Source organism: Canis lupus, chromosome 23 (genome assembly GCF_003254725.2).
Source record: "Canis lupus dingo isolate Sandy chromosome 23, ASM325472v2, whole genome shotgun sequence".
In the NCBI taxonomy this organism is placed as follows: Eukaryota; Metazoa; Chordata; class Mammalia; order Carnivora; family Canidae; genus Canis; species Canis lupus.
In genome coordinates, this window is record NC_064265.1 from 3,413,983 (window position 1) to 3,437,643 (window position 23,661).

The 23,661-nt window shown below is 33.9% G+C and overlaps 1 protein-coding gene across 46 annotated transcripts in view; it reads left to right on the plus strand.

The window, feature by feature from the left end:
- The window catches only part of CLASP2 (cytoplasmic linker associated protein 2), a 178,053-nt gene that overhangs the window by 100,252 nt on the left and 54,140 nt on the right, over positions 1-23,661 (plus strand). For 6 of the 46 annotated variants that reach the window (XM_025461432.3, XM_035704957.2, XM_049099792.1 and 3 more), the window contains 10 exons: positions 6,305-6,328; positions 7,999-8,016; positions 10,080-10,181; positions 10,335-10,361; positions 13,204-13,230; positions 15,939-16,109; positions 16,535-16,642; positions 20,236-20,298; positions 21,262-21,368; positions 23,218-23,241. In XM_025461432.3, the coding sequence (XP_025317217.3) occupies positions 6,305-6,328; positions 7,999-8,016; positions 10,080-10,181; positions 10,335-10,361; positions 13,204-13,230; positions 15,939-16,109; positions 16,535-16,642; positions 20,236-20,298; positions 21,262-21,368; positions 23,218-23,241 (671 nt within the window). The remainder of the gene's footprint in view (positions 1-6,304; positions 6,329-7,998; positions 8,017-10,079; positions 10,182-10,334; positions 10,362-13,203; positions 13,231-15,938; positions 16,110-16,534; positions 16,643-20,235; positions 20,299-21,261; positions 21,369-23,217; positions 23,242-23,661) is intronic. The other 40 variants (XM_049099768.1, XM_035704963.2, XM_049099782.1 and 37 more) reach the window with 20 other exon arrangements.

The following is a 23,661-nucleotide window of genomic DNA, read 5'->3' on the forward strand; positions in this document are numbered from 1 at the left end:
CTCCTCAGTGCCTGTCACCCATTCACACCTACCCCCCGCCCTCCTCCCCTTCCACCACCCCTAGTTCGTTTCCCAGAGTTAGGAGTCTTTATGTTCTGTCTCCCTTTCTGATATTTCCCACACATTTCTTCTCCCTTCCCTTATATTCCCTTTCACTATTATTTATATTCCCCAAATGAATGAGAACATACACTGTTTAAGACCCCTCAGATTTAAATCTTAAGTACAAAAATATAAAATCAAGTGGCTGAAAACTTAGAGGGGAAAAAGTTTATTACATACCACCATAAAAGCTAAAATGTCAGCAGGTTTTTATAAGTCTATGAGAAACATAGGAGCTTATTTTTATAGAAAAATATTCTATGTATATCAAAATTATACCCCCAAAACACCAGAACAAATGTTGAACCTTAGCTGGAATCAAACAAGTGCAAATTGAAAAAGCTGTAAATATAATGAAAAAGGATTAGTGCCTACTGCTGATAAAGAATGTGGTTGAAAAGTGCTGATGTGAATTAAACACAACACTTTTTCTGAGTGGCAATTTAGGAATACCCTAATACTTTTTTTTTTACTATTGAAATAAAACTGACATAAATATTATACTAGTTTCAGAGGTACTGCATATTGATTCAACAATTCTATATATTACTCAGTGTTCACCACAATAAGTATAATCACCATACAATGTTATTACAATATTATTGAACTCATGAAGTTTTTTCAGATGTTCAAAATTTATTATGTATTATTATTATTTTAGAGAGAATGAGTGTAAGCGGGTTTGGGGAGAGACACAGGAGATGGGGAGAGAGAATCTTAGGCAGGCTCAGCACAGACTCTGACATGGGACTCAATCTCACAACCCTGAGATCATAACCTGAGCCAAAATTAAGAGTCAGATGCTTAACCAACTGAGCTACCTGGGTGACTCGAAATGTTCAGAATTTAGATCCAGTAATTCTGTGTTTATAGATGATTATGCCAAGAAATAAAAAAGAATATTCATCATATTTTTAATAATAGATGTTATTAAGAGAACTTGGATATATAACAAAGGTGGTATGATTAAATTATGGTATGTACTTATAAATACTATTAACAAATATTAACAAATAATATTTTCAACGAAGATCAAATGATACTACCAATGTGATAATTTCATCATTTTATATAAAATTATACATAAATATATTAGACAAAGATGTTAACCAAGATGTCAACAGTGGGTTGTTCAGTGCTTTTAATTTTCATAAAACTTTTCTTTTTTTTCTTTTTTCTTTTTTATTTATTTATGATAGTCACACACAGAGAAGAGAGAGAGGCAGAGACATAGGAGAGGGAGAAGCAGGCTCCATGCACCAGGAGCCTGACGTGGGATTCGATCCTGGGTCTCCAGGATCGCGCCCTGGGCCAAAGGCAGGCGCTAAACCGCTGCACCACCCAGGGATCCCTCATAAAACTTTTCTATGTTAGAAACATTACCTTGCTAGGAATGCAGTGTTATTTCAGTATATGAAAACAAATCAACTAAATATACTTTATTAATAGAATAAAAAGACAAAAACCACACAATTATTCAAGTATATGCAGAAGAAGTATTTGACAAAGCCCAACAGCTTTTCATGATAAAAAATAATTGACAAATTGGGAATAAAAGGGAAATTTGTGAACCTGATAAAGACCATCTATGAAAAATCCACAGCTATCATTATTATACTTAATGTGAAAGACTGGACACTTTCTCCCAAGATCATCACCAAATAGGGATGTCCACTCTTGCCCTTCCTTTTTTTTTTTTTTTTTTAATATTTTTAAAATTTATTTGAGAGAGAGGGCATGAACCAGGAGTAGAGGCAGAGAGAGAAGCAGGCTTCCTGCTGAGCGGGAGCTCAATGTGGGACTCCATCCCAGGACTGTGAGATCATGACCCAAGCCAAAGGCAGATGCTCAACCAACTGAGCCACCCAGGAGCCCTGACACTCTTGCCCTTCCTGAGAACATTATCATGGAAGTTCTAACCAGGTCATTAAGGCAAGAAAAGGAAATGAGATGTCTCCAGATTGGAAAAAAGTAAAAATCTGTGTTTGCAGAAAACATGACCTTAGATAGAGAAAATCCTAAGGAATCCACAAAAAAAATGATCAGAGCTTAATAATGAGTTCAGCAAGGCTGCAGAAAACATGATCAATATATAAAATTGATTGTATTTCTAAATGCTAGCAATAAGCCATTTGAAATGAAGAAAACAACATCAATTATAATAGCATCAAAAAGAATAAAATGCTTAGGAATTAATATAACAAAAGAAGTGTAAGACTTCTCTAGGAAAAACCACTCATATTTCTTCTTTACTCTCAACACTCCTATTACTTTTTTTATGACACCAGATGTGTGGGTTTTCCACACCAGCCAGTTCTACACCAGCTGGGTGTCCTACATTTCAATTCAGTTTTGAGTTGAATTAGCACAGACCTCACAGGTTAAGGGCTCAGTCCCATAAGACTGCCCCCACCCCCACACTTCAGACATTAATTGCAAATCCAGGTTGTCTCCAGTGCTTCTGACCAAACTGGCTGTAAATCAGAGGTTCCCATAACCTCTTCAGGTTCAGTTAATTTGCTAGATTGACTCACAAAACTCAGGAAAACAGTCTACTTACTACATTGCTGATTTATTACAAAGGACATGTAAAGGATTTGGATGGGCAGCCAAATGAAGAGATAACGTGGGGCAAGGTCTGGAAGGGTCCCAAGCACAAGAGTTTTTGTTCCTATGGAGTTACAGTGTACCACCCTCCTGGTACATTTACCAACCCAGAAAGTCTCTGAACCTTGTACTTTGGGGATTTTTAGGAAAGCTTCATCACATAGTCATTATGAATCATTAGCTCAGTCTTCAGCTTTTCTCCCCTTCCCAGAAGATGGAGAATGAGGCTGAAAATTCTGAGCTTCTGATCATGGCTTTTCATCTTTCTAGTAACCAGCCAGAAGCTCTCTAGAAGCCTACCAGGAATCACCTCGTTAGAACAGAAGACACTCCTATCACCCAAGAAATTACAAGGGTCTTAGGTCAAGGTACCAGGGCCAAAGACCAAGTATTAGAACAAAAAAAGATGCTCCTGGTGCTCTTATAATTTAGGAAATTATAGAGTCTTAGGAGGACTGTGTCAGGGCGGCATAGGGCACCTGGGTGGCTCAGTCAATTGAGTGTCCACCTCTTGGTTTCAGCCCAAGTCATGGTCTCATGGGTTGTAAGATCAAGTCCTGCATCAGGCTTTCTGTGCTTAATGGGGACTCTGCTTAAAATTCTCTCTCTCCCTTTCCCCCTCCCCCATTGCACTTGTGCTCTCTCTCATTGTATAATCTTTAAAATAAATGAATCAATCAAGACTTAACATTGTTAAGATAGCAGATAGACCTATAGATTCATTGCAATCCCCATCAAAAGTCCAGATGCCTTTTTATAGAAATTGACAAGCACATCCTAAAATCCATATGAAAACGCAAGGGATCCAAAATAGATGAAACAATTTTGAGAAAAAACAATCTTGAAAAAGTTGGTGGCCTCACACTTCCCAGTTTCAAAACTTATTCAGACCTATAATAATCAAGTGTCTGTAGTACTGGCATAAGGATAGACATAGAGACCAATGAAGTGGAGTTGAGGGACCAGAAATAAACCCATATATTTATGATCAGTTGATTTTTTTTCACAAGGATACCAAGACCATTCAATGGGGAAAGAATTCTTTTCAACAAATGGTGCTGAAACAACTGGATAGCCAGCCACTTGCCAAGGAATGAATTTGAATCCCTGCCTCACACCATAATTCAGAAAGTTAACTCAAAATGGATCAAAGACCCAAATGTAAGAGCTAAAACTGTAAAACTCTTAGAAGAAAACATAGTTGTAAATTTTTTAAGTAGTGTTTTCTTAGGTACTACACCAAACACACAGCCTAAAAAAGGATAGATAAATTGGGCTTCATCAAAATTTAAAACTTCTGTGCTTCAAAGACCACTATCAAGAAAGTGAAAGGACAGCATAAAGAATGAGAAAAAATATTTGCAAATCATATATCTAATATCTGGGACTTCTATTCCAATTACATGAAGAACTCCTACAACTCAGTAACAAAGACAATCCAATTTAAAAATGGGCAAAAGATTTGAACAGACTTTTCTCTAAAGAAATACAAATTGCCAGTAAGTGTATGAAAAGATGTCTAACGTCATTAATCATTAGGAATGTGGAAATCAGAAACACAGTAAGATACCACTTTATATCCATGTTGATGGCTGTTACCAAAACAATGAACAAAAACAAATGCTAGTGAGGATATGGGGGAATTAAAATCCTCATGCAATGCTGATAAGAATGTAAAACAGTGGAGTTGCTATAACAACAGTTTGGGAGTTTCTCAAAAAGTGAAACAGTTCCAGGTGACCTAACAGTTCCACTCCTAGCTGGTATATCCAAGATAATATGAAGGCTATGTTCTCATAAAAAAATGTCTTCATGAATGTTCATATCAACATTATCCATAATAGCCATGGATACAACCCAAATGTCCATCAGCTGGTGAATGGTTAAATAGATATGTCTGTATACTAGAATGGAATATTATTCAGCCATAAAAGGAGTACATTACATCAAAATACTAATGCATGTTTCAAGATGGGCGGATATTATGAAGACTCCAGCAGCCACTTATTGTTTGATTCCATTTACATGCAATGTCTAGAATAGATGAACCCATGGAAACAGGAAGTAAATTAGTAGTTGCCAGAGGCTGAGAGTCAGGGAGAAGAGGGAGTGGCTCCTAATGGGTACAGGAGTTCTTTTGTGGGTGATAAAAACTTTATGGAATTACTGATGAGGGTTGTGCAACCTTGTTAATATAATAAAAACACTGACTTTTATACTATAAAAGGATGAATTTTAGAGTACATGAATTATTTCTTAACTTTTTTAAGTGGGAAGAAATCTGGAAAACAAATATAAAACCTATTTATCTAGAGTCTTAAAAATAAGTTATATTTTATCTATTATTTTTATTACCAGAAAAAAATACAATATTTGAAATGTTCTAATGTGAACTAGAAAGGCTATTTGTAGCAATATTTTTTTCATAAGAAAGTCTATAATAGTTGTGAGATTGACTTAATTAGTTTCTTTTGGTTAAGGTTTGAATTGCACATAACTTCATTACAGAAGGGAAACGTGTCCCTCTGTCGTCTTTACCTGGCCCAGACTCAGAGACAATGAGTTCCTTGCCCTTAGCTCTTTCTGAGACTTAGATAATAGATTTTCTTCTTCCTCTCTTTTTTTATTTCTTGTTTATTTCTTTATTTCTTCCTCCCTTTCTTTCTCTCTTTTCCTCTCCCTCTACCCCACCCTACTCCCTCTCCCTCTTCTGCCTCTCACCTTCTCTCCTATCCCCACCCCCATCAGCTTCTTACACACATGTGACTGATGTGTTCTCTGTTTCCTTCTACTTTGAGCCTTGCTTGTCATGGCTTAACATTTATGGATGAGAGGGAGTGTTCATTGTTTTTCAGCAAACACTTAATGAGCACTTAGTTTTGCCAGGCACCCCACTAGGACCAGAGATCCAAAAATAGATGCTTCTGTACTGAAGAGTCTCTCAGTCTAGTGATAGATTGCTAAAGAATTAGCGGCTAATATCTTGTTGCATTTTATGCATTTAAGAGTTTGAAGTCCCAGAGAGACATCACACTAGAGGTGTTGAGGAGCCATGGTGGTATAAGGACAAAGGGAAAGATATAGTGGTAATGGAACTCAGAAGAGAGATCTGTGCTTGTGAGATTAGATTTGGAAGTCATTAAACTTAGTATATTACTTAAAGCAGTTGCTGCTGGGTTTTTTTGTTTTGTTTTGTTTTGTTTTGTTTTTTTGTTTTTATTTCTTCGGTACTAACTCCTTTGGGAATGGGGATATGATGAGTGTTTGATTTAAAGAAACTTGGAAGACAAAGCAAGAGGTCTGCTTGATGATGGCAAGGGTCCCAGGTTGGGATATGGGCTTCACTAACTTCTCTTTCTGGCCAATGAAAGGCAAACTCATATTATTGATTCTTTGTTTGTTTTTGTATCTTTGTCTCAAACAGGAACCTCATCTTGTTTAAATCTCCTTATATGTTTTAGTTGAAAACAAGTTTCATATACATGTCTTTGCTATGAATTCTGTCATCTTAAAAATAATGTTTATAGGGATTATAAGATTTTTTTTTCTAATATACTAAGTTTTCCTCTGTTCTTTGCTTGCTCTTTCATCAAAGAGGATACTTCTGACAAGATGGATGGTAAGAACTTCCTTTTCTAATTCTACTAAAGATTTTTATGGCTCTTGGATTCTGTATAATATCTTCATTCTCTTTTTGAAAATAGACTACTTATTTTGCAGCAATCTTAATGTAAAATGGCTATGTAATTCTCTGAATTTTGGGTTAGGTATATCCATTTTTGGGTTTCCCAGTCTCTTCAAAAACTAGGTTACTGTTCGTTGTAAGTTAATCAGTTATCTTTTTTTTTTTTTTTTTTTTTACCTTAGCTCATAAAAATATTCTTGATTTAAGTCTTTCTCTGAGATAGAATCAGAATCAGAAGAATGGAAAGGGATCTCTTTAGTCTACCAACGCTGATACAGAGAGAGACAAATGAAATATTTTACAGATTTATATGGTTATTTGTGAAAATAAAAATGCAAATTACAATGCTATCTTTTTAAGAGTGAGTTTTAAACTAACATTTAATCAGGACTGAACTTTAAGCTTTGGCTTTTTAATTTTAGTGTTCAAGTGATTATTGTATATCTCTACTTGATTCAGTGTGGTATATTTTATCAGTGTGGTATTTGTCAGATACTACACGGCGTATCACCTACAGTGTCCCTTGATCTCCTCAAATACCATGATGCTGTCTAGGAACTTGAGCTGTTGTTAAGAATTTATAGGAAGATACTGAATTAAATTAAGTCTTAGTATGAAATCTAGGAAAAAAATGAAGAACAGTATATTTTTCTGTCAATTATTACATAAGCCCTTAAATTGACATATCTTCCATTCTAATGAAATGTGGGATTTATTTAATCTTGGGTTGGGTACGTGACTATTATGTTGTCTCTGTGCTCCTCTATATATTTCGTGTATGTCATAAGTTTAAAAAATTACTGAATGAAATGAAAGCCTACCACAAAATAGTTTCTGTATTTTAAACCCTTTAGTATCACTTCTTGCACTGAAATTCTGTGTCCTTAAACTATTCTCACTTTCCAGATTAAAAGTGGAAGACTTTTCCTCTTTTAGACTCATCTGTGTCACGTGATCTGTTATTCTCACTGATGTTCAATCCTGTGTTTAAAAAAATATGTGTATACATATACAGATGTACATCTTTTATTGCTCTTTAGTGAGTTGTGATATTTTCACTTGTTCATTTCTGCTACTTTTCATTGACATCTTAAGGAGCATACATAAATATTGAATAAATAGCAAGGTCTTTGTAATGCTTTAATAAAAATACTGGGTTAAAAAAAAAATACTGGGTTAATGAGGCCTAGATCATGGATTTGATAACTCCCATGTTTGTCAGCTTTTTCTAGTTCTCTTATGGACAGATTTTTGAAAATGCACAAGAAAGTATTCTTATTCTGTAAAAATCTTCAAAGACAGTAATGACAGGGTTACATCTTTGAGTGATTAACTTCTATAATTTTCTTTACCATTTCAAATTTCGAGTATGAAATGTAGCAGATAAAAGTGTTTGTTGTGGAATGTTGCCATTTTCATTTGTCTAGTTTTAACCTTTTCTTGTGCTGTGAGTCATTTGATGACCTCAAATTTTGTGTAAGGCTATCAAACTAGATTTTTTTTTTTTCATTTTTTTTTAGTCTTGGGTGGGGGTTGCAAGTAGGTCTTAATATCAGCATTGGCAGAATTTGTTGAAATGTTATTGTTTTATTTCTCTTATTTAGGAGCAACATCTGAAGATGGTAAGAATTATACATTTTGTTAGTAACACAAATACCTCTACCTTAATATTTTCATTAATAGGCATTCAGTATTAAAAACTAAATAGGCTTAATTTCTTTGCACAACTATATAATTTGCCAGCTGTGATAGCTTCTATATTTTGTTTGGTTGTGTTAGTTACACATGTGGATTTTTTTCTTTAGTTCTTCATTTAGAGTTTGATTTGTATTTTGGATCATCTCATGCTAGAAAAAAACATGATTGCTTAACATGTTTAATAATATCTAGTATAAAATAAGTAAATAGTTTTTTTTTCAGTAGCATCATTAATGCTTTTCTTTATTTTTGTATTTTTGTTTTTAATTTATGCTAATTTATTTATACTTTGCGGGGAGCATGCTCCATTGCTTTATCATGGGAGTTTAAATGCATTTATTTAGTCTGCTTTTTAAATGTGTCTTTGATTTAGAATCAGTGGATAATTGCATATATGATTTGAATTTGGGATTATAAAAAACTTGCTAGATACACTAGTTTATTTTATTGAGCCAGTTTAAGAAAATAATTACTTCTTTTGAATTTGTAGAAAGGAAAAAAAATTCATTTTTTAATTTATATTGCCTAAAGGCTGTCTTATTAAATCTCTAATTTTGAAACACTTCTTTTTCTCCTAAGTTTTACACGGATGACCTTTTCTTGTGATCCAAAACCAAGTATATTTAACATTTTTAGTCTCATACATACTCTGATATATTTGAAATATTTCATATTTTTCATATCCATTGGAGTAATCTATAAAAAATGGTTTCTGGCACTGTAGCTTTGTAATTTAGAACAATAGTATCACAATACTTATCCTGATTTCTTTGTTATTTTGGATAAATTCTCCATTTCAAAAATAATAATTTTGTCTTTCTGTTTTACTTCTTAGTTGGGAGAACATTGTATCCTACTCTAAACAGATTCTGTAAAAGGGTGAAAGGCCTGAACTATGGGCTTATTAAGGGCCTTGAAGAATTGAGAGAATGCTAGACTCACCAACTAGACTTCTGGTTTTACTTCTGTTTTATTACTGGTTTTTAATCACTCTCTTAATCTTCTGTCACTCATTTCTTAATTTCGTAATTTCTCCCTACTCTTCATTTATTTTTTTCTAATTAATATAGCCATATCAGGCTAGCCAGTATAATAATTGCCTTACAAATTGTGCTGTTTAACTTGACAAGATTCTGAGCCCTTCTTGATGTTTGTTATTGGTTCTGATTTGATATGGTTGAGACTGCTTGAGAACACCATAGTCCTACTAGTAATATTTTTTTTTTACTAATGACCATTCACTTAGGTACTTTGAGAAACATTATTTCCTTTGGTTCAGAAGCTCTAGAAATAGATGTTTGTGGCTTGATTTTGTGGAGGGGGATGAATCAGTGGTAGAAGAGAAGGGAGTATCCTGAGAAAAGTGCCAACTCTTATGTGATAAATGTTTCCTCAAATTATTTTATAAATGAAATGGGCTGGGGGAAGAAAAATAGTAACTGTGTCCATATCTGTCTATAGTAACCTAGTGCTTGGCACAGGATGAAAATATGACACCATCTCTTCTTGCAAATCCCTTTAGAAGTATATTTTCAGTCAAAATAATTGTTTGAGTTTTTGTTTCTAATAAGATTAGGCTTATATTTAAACTATAGGCTGTATTTGAGAATAAACTAAATTTTATAGAAACTGAAATTTTAGAATTAGAACTGCCAATTAAGAAAATAAATTAACATGCTTATGATAATTATCTTAATTATGACTCTACTGAACTAATAATATCAAACTAAGAATGGAAATATTTTAGTTTGACCTTATTTTTACCCTTGAAAGAAAGTTAGCTTACGGTGCAACACATAAAAAGCAGTATGTATTCTAAAAATTTTAAGAGAAAAATAACCTGTCAGTGATGGTCACATTACTGCAGAATTTAACAATACGTGAAAAGCATACCCAATTAGAAAATTATAGTGAGATTTTTTTCCCCTCATTACTATTACCATTATAGAAAAATCTCTTTAATTACCTAAATAATTTTATTCCTTAGGCCGGGTGAGAGCAAAGCTTTCAGCACCACTTGCTGGCATGGGAAATGCCAAGACAGATTCTCGAGGAAGAAGTCGAACAAAAATGGTGTCTCAGTCGCAGCGTACGTATTGCCTATGAGTTTTCCTGAATTTGTAATACACTAGGATAAGTGTGTTGCTTGTATATGACTGTATTAGGAGATTGACCACTGGATAAAGACAAAGCTAACTTCAAAAAGACAAGCCACATACTGAGTTCTTGTTCTGTACTTTAGGTTCATCATCACCTGACAAAAATGAAGGTATTTTTTTTTCAATGTTTTGGATCAGTTGTTGTGCATGTTTTGGAATTTTTTTGAGTGGGTGTTGTCTTGTCTCTGGTGTGTACTAGGGCTGCATCATTGATTTCTGCCACTTAGACAGAAAAAACTTCATCTGCTGTATAAAGTTTTGCATGGAGATATTTTAACACAAATCTCTTAGCATTAAGGTTTTCTCAGAAACTTGCAAATGTAGAAAATTGTGCTTTTTAGAGGCAAAATAATTGTGATAGCATCTAATCTGGTTGCATCTACCTAATGCTATTCAAGGACAGATATGTGTGTCTTCATCTCCTCCCCAAATCTTTTAGAATACAGTTAGCATTTTTGGCAGGTATATACTGATTCATAGTGAGGAAACATAAATTAAAATGACCAATTCTATTATATTCCTTATTGAATTTAAGATTTATATTTTTACTGTTTCATTGGAAGCTGAGTTCCTCATAAGCACAATTATTAAAAAGCACAATTTTGAGGTCTAGGTAAAATGTTGATTCATTTCTACATGTTCCAGAATAGTAACCCATACATTTATGGCATTATTAATTTAAGAGTTCATTTCTATTCTTTATCAGATTTTTCACTAGCACTTAGCTCTAAAAATAGGAATATTTTTCTAGGGAAGTAATTTGCAAGTTATTCTACATACTTGGCTATTTATTTAACTACCATCCACAGTTGTGTAGGTGATTTATCAAGATATAGATGTCCTATTTTTCTGTTTTTAATTTGATTCCTGAATCTTGGAATCAGGGAAAAGAGCTGGGCTTGGAGGGGGCCATGTAGTGATTACACAAGTCCTGCCAGCAGGTTCTCCTTTTCTCCTTTTTCCCGAGTCAAAAAGTCCAGGCAGAGAAGTGATGGGAATATTCAACAAGAGTCCTAAAAGTAAGGGAATGCTTTGTAAAATTGGTTTGCAAATTGAGGATTATTTATAAATAGGAAAAATGGCAAATGCTTTCTGGATAAGGGCTCTTTTTCCAACCAAATTAGAAATGGATCATATCACATTTTTCCCTGATCTTTTGTATTTTTAATTTTTTTCTGTATTTTTAGAATAATTTTTTTAATCCATCTTTAGCAGTTGTAGCATAGTTGCTTAGAGTCTTGCTACTCAAAATGTAGCATCGGCCTCACCTGGGGGCTAGTTAGAAATGCACAGTTTCATACTACTACAGATGTCCTGAATTCAGTCTTTTTAACAAGATCACCAAGTGATTTGTGTATAATAAAGTCTCAGAAGTATTTGATTTAGATCATGGACTCCGGAGCCATCTTGCCCACTTGTGAATCATGGCTTTTCCACTTTAAGTTGCTGTGTTTCTGTATATTTTTCTATAAAATGAAGAGTATAATCCCAGAGGACTGTAGTAGGATTAAACGTTGTAGTATATTTCATATACTTTAAGACAAATAACAAATACCTGAGCCTTCAGCTGATAAAATTGTCCTCATTGTTATTGTTAACCTAATGTCAACTGAGTTTTAAACTCCTATTGTGTACTTTTGTACTGTTATGTTTATGGCCTTCAGGAAACAAATAAATAATGATAATGTTAGGAAATTTAAAGCATAAGGAAGAATAAAGATAGCAACCCAAAATTTATCCAGTATCTTAAGGATAAAATTAAATTTGATATGAGCTATTTTATTTAGTTCTTTCCTAAAGTAATTCCAAGACAGAACTTGTGACAAAGATTCAAAGTGCTTTGTGTATGGTTTTCTAAGATACTACCTAAGGACCTTCCTTTTAGGTATATTATAATTACTGATCACTTCAGTAAGATTTAGAATAACTTTTTTACATTTGGTTTTTCACTTTGAAACCCAATCTACAATACTTCAAATCCTCTCCTGAAGTATGGGAACATAATAATGATGGGTTTTTTAGGCCTCGTAGGATTTTAAGATCAGAAGACTTTCTCATTATAAAATCACTTAGGTTTTAAATCAGATTGAAGAGGTTTTTGTTTGCTTGCTTGCTTATTTATTTGAATGACTGTATATTCCATTCCAGATTCTTTTGAAAAAGGAAATTATGGCCCTATATGATTTGATGCAAGTTTCTTTACAACATATTTGCACAGAAATATTGCTGTGACCTCCGTCTTCACTTTGTTGTGAAGTAATTCATTAGAGTTTGCATGATCTTTCCAAATTTTTTTATTACCATTTAGGGAAAAAAAAATCCCTTGGGTCAAAGCAGGTGTGTTTTGATGACTAACCAAAATAAATAAAAGCATACCCAATGGAGAGACTTCCAGATTTATATTTACGTAAGGATGGTGTCTTGTTACTGTCGGTAGTGACTGGTTGTGTACAAATGGCTGTACAGCCTGTCAGAAACTTGGTCTCCTCACCCCCGCTCCCTGCTGTTTGTTGTTTTTTTTTCTGTGCATCTTAAAAAAAATTTTCTAGCTTTTTCATGTAAGCTTTCTTCAGCTGTAAGATGTAGTACTTTACCTGTAGTTTTAAATTAAATGTTTAAATAATAAAAATTAAACATTTAATTATTTAGATTATAGGCTATTAGTAGAAGAAAAGCTGAAGAATTTACACTTACTTTTGCAACTTCATTTCATCTGCTTTGTACATGAGTGTCTGATTTCAGCTGTAAAAGCTACTAAATATACTGCTTTTGTTACAGACATCTGGCTTAGGGATTTTTCTTTTAAAGTTTGCTTTTTTTGCTTCAGGGTTTTTTATTTTCTAAGAACTGACTAAAGCTTTCTTATTTCCATCTGCCATTCATTTTAAATCTGCTCCTTCCCTCTTCCTGGATTATAACCCTTACCCTAATTCTGCCTTTGCACTTGTTCAGGATCACAGTCTGCTAATACCATTGGTGGTAAGAATCTATAGACTCTGTGTGTGTTCATCTGTTGTTTGATCACCTATTTTCATTATTGAGAATGGGTTCTATTCAGCAGAAATTCTCAACATAAAATTATATCATGTGTAGCCATATTGGGGCAAAAAATGCTAATTATCTTTGGCCTGTCTTCATTTTATTACCAAAACCTTGAATTGTTGAAATTATCTAAGTTGATCTCACAGGCTTAGTCATTCAAAAGCAAAGGAGCTTTTGTAATGCCTTGAAAATACCTTGTAAAAAGTATAAAGTGGTAGTTTGAAAACTTTAGGTAGCATGAGAGAAATTAGGTATCCAGTTTTAAGTTTTGCAGATTATTTTCTAGTAGCATGCTATTCCCTGGGTAGATCATGTCCCTTTTCATCAACCATGTGGTTTTCTTATAAGTAATTAGCCTATGAGGTTCTTGGCTGAGGAAAGAACCTTGATATTTTCTCTAAGCACAAATAATTCCAACATGAGTCATAGGCATTTGACTGTTGGTAGGGGTTTGGAGTCAGTAGAGAAGAGAGGGTAATGATGAAAGCAAAATGAACACTGGCAATTTTATTTTCTAGGAGAGGGTATGAATGAATTTAAATTGAGAAAGTGTGAGCTTGCATAATTTTGTTGACTACAGTTAACCTAGGATAAATGGAGTGATTACTCTGCTTCTATACCGCATGTTTCTTCTCTGCTGAATAGACCTGCATTTCAAGGAATTCTCCAGTCTCCAACAGCACCTTTACCCCTTAAATTTATATTGTTTTTAACAGAATATCATATTGTATGTGTTCATTCAATTCATTATTTATACTTTTTATATTGTTGCAAGTGTCCCATAAAATATTCCATTGGCTTATCTTGCATTGTGAGTTTGTGGCATGTTGGGTGTTTGGATGTTTTGGTGTGTATGTTTAGTTTAGATACTGCATGGAGAAAATAGGTGCCTTGTGGGTATCCTTAAGGTTATAACTGAAAAAATCCGATTTGAAGATTCTTCACCTGAAACACCAAGAAACAATTGAAATGAGCCATCGCTTTAAAGTAGAGTTGAATAATTACCCTGCAATAATTTAGAATTCCTTCTACGTAAATTGCTAATTTCATTGGAATTACTGCTTTGTTTTATACAGTATTGCTGTAATCAGTGGAAGATAATTTTCATTTTGTGTGCTGGTAAAGTTTAGGAATTAAGCATGAATTTAAATTGTATTCAATAAGACCGTGCCAAGAGAGCTATAGTAATTGTCACAGATAAGCAGCCCATGCACCACAACCAGCTTACCTCCATTCATGTATCATCTGACCTACACAACATGATAAAAATGAGAAAATTTCAAAGTTTTCATGTTTTTAAAAACCCTAAAACCTAGCTGGTATTACCTCAAGACACAGCTGGCTGGAATTAAAAAGTCACCCCTCCCTGCCTTATACTCAGTGCTCCTCCTTCATTAACATCTGCTGCTTGACCACATTGACATTTGAGTCTTTAGTTTTTGTTCTATGGAAATGATTGGGTAAGATTACAAGGTGAGCAGTGACTAACCTTTTGGTTAAGAGAGGTGATGCCCAACAAAGGGGAAAAGTTGCTTTCATTTATTTAAGTGCAAGTTTAACTTTTCCCCTTTATAATGCTACCATTCAGAATGTAGAATTAAATTTTATCTTGTAGTTATCTAGTTTTTTTTCCATTCAATGCATACATAAAATGTTTTGATTGACAAGGAGCTCATTTCCTTAAAAGTTAACCCATGCAGCTTGCCATGTTTCTTAACTTTTTTTTTTTTTTTTTTTTTTAAACCCTTGCTGTAGTCTCTGAGATTTTGTCTGGCTGCCTCTGTCTTTTTCCCCTGACCATGTATTCTCTGCCTTCCAAGACTGAGAATCACCAGTTTGGAAAGGGTCTGACTTCTTTGACATTGCTTTTAGTTCTTTTCTGTCCTCATTAGCCCTGCATCCTAAGTGTGGCCACTCAAAATCCTTTTCTGTTTAAAGGCAAATTGCAAAGTGCACATAGAAGCAAGATAATTTTGTTATACGCATTCAGCGACATCTCAGAAGGCAAAATCTTTTAACGTGGAGAAAACTTTTATTATATTCTTTTTTTTTTTTTTAAGATTTTATTTATTTATTCATGAGAGACACAGGCAGAGGCAGAGACACAGGCAGAGGGAGAAGCAGACTTCATGACTCGGTCCCAGGAATCCAGGATCACACCCTGGGCTGAAGGCAGGCACTAAACTGCTGAGCCACCCAGGGATCCCAAAGTTTTTATTATATTCTTAACAAAATAATAGCAGTAATGGAATGGCTAATCTTTTTTCCTTGCAAATATATAAGCTTTCTAATACATAGCTATAGCCATGTGAAATGCATTGTCAGAGAAGTTATTTTTTGAAAATCTTTTATACTATTTATATTCTGAAACATACTATTAGTGTTGTCCTTATTAAACATAGCATCCTATACCCCCCAAAAGTGAAAATGGATTTTACATTATTTCTACTGTTTAGTCCTAGTATATATAGCATATTTTTTTTTCCAGGTTGTGGTTATATATGTCTTCCTCAGTCCGTTTCCTTTGAACTTAAAATTTGCCATATTATCCCAGTTTTCTCAGATGTATTTCTTGAATTTTTATTCTTTCAACAAGTTCTCTTAGAGTTCACATCTTAACATTTGTATGTATGTTTGGTGTTCAGCTGGCAGCCGATCGGGGTCTCCAGGAAGAGTTCTGACCACAACAGCCCTCTCCACTGTGAGCTCTGGTGTTCAAAGAGTCTTGATTAATTCAGCCTCAGCACCGAAGAGAAGCAAGATACCTCGGAGTCAGGGCTGTAGCAGAGAGGCTAGTCCATCTAGACTGTCAGTGGGTAAGGTATTCTCTGTGAGACTTGGGACTTCTTCTTTCATATTTCAGGCTGGGATATTGGGTAGCATGACAGACATCAGTTGGACACTTAGAAGCTAGAAGAAAACAACTCAATTCAAGGAAAATTGAGATACAGATTATAAATTAGGTATCTTACCTGAAAAATATAATTCATTTATATTTTAATCCTTTTATTTGCAGCCTTTTTATGTTTGTAGAATACCATTTTACCCTTGTAATCTCATACAAATTAGAGGACTGTATTCAAATTTAACTATATTCCTGGTAATGCTTTATCAAAAGTAATTTCTTCTCAACCTTAGAAAGATTGATCAGTTTCTTTAAAAGAAAAATAAAATAGCATATCACAATTCAAATTCTGTCTTTTGTTTCCTCCCTTTCTGTGCTGCTGTTGCTTTGTTTTAGCTCGAAGTAGTCGTATTCCTCGACCAAGTGTGAGTCAAGGATGCAGCCGGGAAGCCAGTCGGGAGAGCAGCAGGGATACAAGTCCTGTTCGCTCTTTTCAGCCCCTTGGTAAGTACTTGGGCAGGTGTTGGGTGCATTTCTTTCCCCTCAGCATCTGATAACAACCTCAGCAGACTTGGAGTTTAGCTTTCTTCATTGACAGCCCATCTTTCCGGTCCTGATAGAAGAAAGAGTCAGAAGGAAATTACATGTTTGGGAAATTCCTTTGACATTTACTTGTTTTAAGTGAGCAAGTTAGATCTTGTATAAACAAATTGCCTCCATAATCAAGTAAATATCACACAGATTTGAACTACAGAATATTGAATTCAAGATTTATCTTAAAAGATAAATCTATACAATTTAAAGGTAACATTTAAATATTTACCCCTAAGTGAAGTATGGGCTATTTCATTTGATAAAATAAGTGCTGTTAGTTTTTTTTTCAGCAGAAATACTAACATTTCAACTTAGATATTTAACTTAGGTTATTAGGAAGAGTGCTGTGCTGCAAAATGCCATATGAACTACTAACTAAAATGGGGAAGATTAATATTTTTATAGTATTTTACAGTTCAATAGTTGTTTCCCATATATTAGCTTGTGTCATGTCACTGCTGTAAAACCTCTCTGTTCCTGATTATGTAAGCTATATTCTAACCTTGACTATAGGAGTATAGTTACCTAAATCGTAAAAATCTTAAATGTTTAAAACTTTTAGTATTTGAGAATAATCAGAGGCAGAGTTTTTTACATTGAAAATTTTTAGAATTTCTGCATGCTTCTTCAACTTTTTAACTAGTATGTACACACCTAAAACTATTTCCAGTTTTTTTCTTTTAATTCTATAAAATGTAGTACTTGGAGAATTTCTCCTTGGACTTTGTGTACATACCTAAAACTATTTCCAGTTTTTTTCTTTTAATTCTATAAAATGTAGTAATTGGAGAATTTCTCCTTGGACTTTGTGACATTTAAGTAGAACATAGTTCTATTCATTGTCTATTAGAGTTATTATTTCCTCCAATAGACATGTTAGTATAGAATATCTAGAGATTAGTTTCTTGTTCCTGGGCCATTTGGTTCAAATAAATCACTAGACTGCCCTGTATAGACCTAGGAAACCCCATTGAGCTAGCGACACCGACAGGGATATCCTCAGCCGTTGTTGTTCCTGTTCCAGTCCCAGGTCCCAGAGTTCCCTTTCAGTACTTTGCAAGAGATGTTTTTAGTTTATATACAATAATCATACACAATATTTTAGTTCATATATGTATAGACTATATGCATACACATAAACATACATGTAGGTGTACATGGTATATCTCCATGTATATGTGTTTTAAAAATGAAATAAATCCTACATTTGTATAAAGCATGTCATCTTGAAGGATTGAAGGAAGGTGGAGTATGTGGTAGTTTAAAAGCATACGTTCTAGGGTCAGATGGCCTGGGTCCTGTAACTTCTGTACCTGAGTTTCCTCATCTATAAAACTAGGATAATAATAGTACGTACTTGTTAGGATTGTTTGTGAAGAAGCTATAATGAGAGAATCATGAAACAAATCCCCCGCAGTGGGCACATAGTGAACGCTTGGTCATTATAATCATCGTCCAGGCCACCACTACTGCTTCTCCACCTTTCCCCTGAAGCTCTAACTGCTTGCCTAGAAGTAGTTTTCTTCTACTTTAGTGGCAAGGGTCTTAGGTATTTTTAGTGGTATAATATCTGCATCTGTGTAATGATAATGCTGCTGAATTGTTTAAAAAAAAAAAAAAAGAGATATCAAGAGGAGACCAAAATGTTTTTCTGTACCTTTTAAACATGTGCAGTAGTCAGAGATTAATGAAATTTATAATCAGCTATTAATCGCTTAAAAAACATTGTTAATATGCCTGTTTTTAAAGAGAGAAATAGTGGCTAGCCATTCATTTTCTAGATTCATCTCAAAGCCTCCTTTTGATAATTTAAATCACTTAAATTTTTATTATTAAGGGAAGCTGTTTTCCTGATTCTAATGAAACATTCTACTATAGTTAAAGAAGATTATATCTTTTAATCATATAGTTTTAGAAGAATTGATTTTTATAGTCATTTTATTCATATATGGATACTGCATAATAAAGGTTGCAGATTAGCCCTGTTTATTACACAGGGGTAAGGGCGGGGTAGCATTCTCGAAGATCGGCTTATCCTTTCCACTCTCATTGTTTGCTGTGTTTGCCTGCATCCTGCTATCCTTAATGTGTTTATTTGGTGAATTCTTTTTTTACCTGACTTGACTATCACCATTCAGCAGATGAGCCCCAAAGTTTGCCATGCCCTCAGTTGTTGTACAAGGCCAATGTACTTGTGAAATAGCACAAGTACAGTGCTCTTTCTAAAGCATCAGAAAAAAAGCAGAGCTGAGCAAAGCCGAACTTCTCTGGATCTTGTACCCTACTTTATGTTTATTTCTGGAGGCAGGTTTCAAAAAATACTCTTGTGTTATTACAAGCATGTGAGTGGTACCTCTTACCTCTTACCTGGATTGGTTCCAGAAAATTTTTTTTAAAATTTTCATTCATTAGGCATTTCCATATTGGTTCTACTCTCAACCATTTCAAAACTTATTTCTGCCAGGTAAAATTAAAACTATATATCAGTATTTTTATTCACAATACCAGTCACCTTTCAGGATTAATTAAACCTTTTGTGTAGTATTCTTTCTGTTTAACCCTTTCAATCTTTTTGATCTTTTTTTTGCGTTCATTAAGGTCGTGTAATAAAAGTATTTTAACTGTTCTAATTAATATATCTAAATAAGAGTAATCTATTTCATTAAATATTAAAATGAGTCTTTCCTAGCTTATTTGTTTCGGTATATAAGAAGAAAACTGACTTTGTGGTGTTAGGAAAATCAGGATTTTAAGATACAAAATTTGAGATACTCTAAAATTAGATTCAGAGAGACATGTCATAAATGGAGACGTCACATTTCTAGGTCTTGATTAGATTATTAATGCTCCCTTTTTTGTGTTCAAATGTTCTTTGATATTTAAAGAACCTTTTACTGAATGCAGAACTTACTTACATTCTATGAACCATTATAGAAAATGTTTAGGTTAATGTAAATGAGATATATTATCTTTTGAACAATGTGAAGATGGTACATATACTGTTTAAGAGCAAAGACCATGAAAGAGGACAGATACTTAGGTGTTTAACTTACTAATTTATGGCTTTGATCACATTAATTAACTTCTCTCTATGCTTGAATTTACCCACCTATAAATGGAATAGTAATACCTGCCTCATTGGGTTCAAGGTTAAAGGAGATAGGATTATTATTGATTACTAATTACCATAGTGGTTTTTTTTTTTTAACTACAATGTTCATTTTTTTGTTTCATGCTTGTATTTTTGACATTTCCTTCCATTTGAATACTTGCTTTTTTTGTCTCCTGTGGGCTTATGTCTGTCCCCTTAGGTGTAAGATCTTTTGTGTGTCAAGGATGATATTACAGTGCTAGTGTTCAGTTGCCTTACTGGCAGTATTCTGATCCTTAACTATTACTAGTAATACCAGTGTTGACTAACTCTCCTTTGCCTGACTATAGTGCTGCCACTATTCCTTGTTTCTGTGGTAATAGATGAGGTTTGTATGGTCCTGTTATTCCAGCCTCCAGACACCATTCCAGATCTACTGGTGCCCTCTACGCCTCCGATGTATACGGGGCCTCAGGTGAAGGATGAGTACATTTTCACTATCATCTGTACATTCATCTCAGATTTTTGTCCTTTTCAGTTTTCATTGAATTGTATATTCATGTTTTTAATTTGTTGGATAATAAGTCATTTGTAATTTTTTTTAATTTTCTCCCAAGTAACTTTATCCCCTTACACTACCTTATTTGGGCATTTTTCCTCACTGGCAGATGACATTTTTTGTATGTATGTAATCTAAGTTATGTCATTTTTAAACATGGAATTGTTTTATGTTCTCAATTATGTACTTCATCTTTGTACATGTTTTGGGGAAAAAAAAAAAAACCAAAATGGTGGATGAAGTGTTTTAATTGTAAATTATGGTGTAGAAAGTAGTTGAGGGGGAGAATCCAACTCTAGTTTGTCTTTACATACCTCAGAATGTTGGGCACACAGTAGGTGCTTAACAAATATCAAATGACATGTCTTGGTTATAGACTGAAATCAACCTGTCTTGATGGAGAAGAAATAATAATTGGAAGGTTTTTTTCCCTTGTTAAACTAGTGTGGCTTTATTGAGGTCCCTAATCATTATTGGTTTGAGGTTTGATCTTTGTTCGGACTACTCTGTGGCTCACCTGTATGGATGAGATTTGCCTGATTGATAGAGCTGGATTAATCACAAGGGCTATAGATTCACAAGCCCTTAGCCAGCCATTCTTTCTTCTATCTTTTGGTCATAAATGTATCATAGCTACTATTCTTTAAATTAATTTTCCACACACTTGTCAGTAATTTTAATTGCCTTTACCATTTTTGTTTTTGTTTTTGTTTTTTAACCAAAAACCAAATGTACACAGAAAATACAGAATTGCTTTTAAAATGCTTTGCTCCATTGGTTTTTTTTTTTTTTCTCCCCTTAAGGATCTTAAAATTTCCAATGTGATGCTGTTATATTTATGACTCTCTCAAAGCTGTTTTCCTCCCTCTGATGAATTAGGTCCTGGGTTTGGGATCAGCCAGTCAAGCCGTCTGTCATCTTCTGTCAGTGCCATGCGAGTCCTGAACACAGGTTCTGATGTGGAGGAGGCTGTAGCAGATGCCTTGGTACTCTTCTCCATTTCCTTATTATTAGATGTTCCAATTATGAAACTAAAGTATGGGTAAGCCAGCCCACCAGTGTGGCAAAGGACATGGGAAAATGCTTGTGGATTATCTAGGAAGATCACATGTGGGTAATGTAAAAAGCAGAGCAGTATAATCAATTCTTGATCTTTAGAATATTTCTTGGAAAAAAAAATAATAAAAAAATAAAATAAAATATTTCTTGGCCAGAAATTTAAGCCAAGGCCAAAAGTAATTGATGGCATGTCAAGAAAATAAATACTGAGGTCATAAATATGATGGTGTGTTTTATGCACTGCAGTACTCTGAGAATAAGGGTATATTAGTACATAAATATTTATTCTACAAGCATATATCTCAGAGCTTGCTTAACTTTGAGTATTTAGAGACTGTTTTAGTCTGGGATAGGATTTTGTTTAGTCTTACTTATGTTTTCTGAGCTAAGAGAAAGTATAACTTCAAGATGTGATAATTAAGATATCTTCCTGGCTCTTTATACTTGACACAATAGATCGTGAGGTTTAAAAACGTTATCTCCAGATCCATGATAGTTTGTCAGAAGAGTGCTGCACATGTATCACTGTTGTTTTTCTCACTTAAAATTTTGAAGGAAGTGTCATTTAAACAGCGACTGGAATTGGCTTTTGCCAATTTCCCAAGTCAATTCAGTATGACACTTTCTCTTTCAAATTATATTAATCCAATGTTTGGGAAGCATTTACTCACTTTCTTACAAAGAACTTATAAAAAGCCTCATCTTTGTTTTGAAATTAAAAATACATTATGTTTTTTAAGACTTTATATCACATCTTAACCAGTGTTGATATGATACAATTTATGCCGTATATATTTGAAAAATAAGTTTTGAAAAAGTCATTGGTCACAGCTGTAATATGATAAATGTAATAACATATGTAGTTCTGCTCTAGCAGTCTATATGCACTGAATTTTTCCCTTTACCTCAGCCATTTGGTTAATTTTTTTTACAAATAATACAACTAAGTAGGAACTTTGTTCTCTTGAGCATGGAGATAGAGTGATCACCTCTTGTTCTGATGATCTGACATCAGTCAAATGCTTTTAATTTACTCTTTTCATCACTATTTCTCAAATCATGTTTTCTAGTTTCTTTTTAAATGGAAGATTTATCGGTTAAATTATGCTCACATAAATTTTATGAAGTGAATGGGTTATTCTTGAACTACTATAATAAATGCTAAGTTAAGATGTATTTGAATTATATAAGGAATATTTAACGACCACCACCAGGGCTAAAAGTTGAATCCCAATAATTTGATTCTGTCTACTTCTATTATTTGCATAGCATAAATATTCCAATTATAACTATTAATTTCTAGGAAAAAACTCTCCAACTATTAAGCTTAATTTGCACCTTGGGAAAATCACAGAAACAAAGTTAACTTTGGAAATGACAAAAGGATTGAAATAGAAAATTTGAGGGGCATCTTAGTGGCTCAGTTGGTTCAGCATCCAACTCTTGACCTCAGCTCAGGTCTTGATCTCAAGAGTTGTAAATTCAGTCCCTGTGTTGGGCTCCACACTGGGCATGGAACCTATTTAAAAAAGAAAAGAAAAGAAAAGAAAATTTGAGTTTCTTTAGGAAAACTGGTTACAGGAATATTTTTGTAGCTCAGGACTACAGGTATTGGCAAGATTAAAGATCTAATCTGCTGATAAGCAGTTCTCATGTATCTATAAAAAAATTTAATGTTTCTGATTTTGGGCATTGTTTATACCTACTTCATTGTGCTGTTTAGCAAAATGTTCTTCATTATTTTCAATTTTCTCTTTAAAAATTTACTGCTCTCAGCTCTTAGGAGACATACGGACCAAGGTATAGACATTGCTGTTTTCTGACATCTTATGATACTGTAACTTTTTTTTCTTGCTTCATCAATTTAACAGATGATAGTCTCTAGAAAATATTCAAGTAAAAGTAGCTCAAGTGAAAGTAGCTTACTAGTTTCAAGAATCTCATTCTTTAATACATCCATTTTTCTGTATATATGATTATCAATAGGGAAATGCCACTTGAACAAACTGTCCTGTAGGGGTTCTTGTCCTTCCAGCTCGACTACTCCATACAAATGAAATGTTATCAGTCACACTGATGTCTATAACAAAACTGATTCTGGGCGGAAAAAAAAAACAAACCTGATTCTGGAGAACACAAGAAATACCACATTAGCACTTTCTAAATTAAGTTGGTATCTCTAAATCAGTGAAAGACATTTATTTAGTAATGGAAATGTCT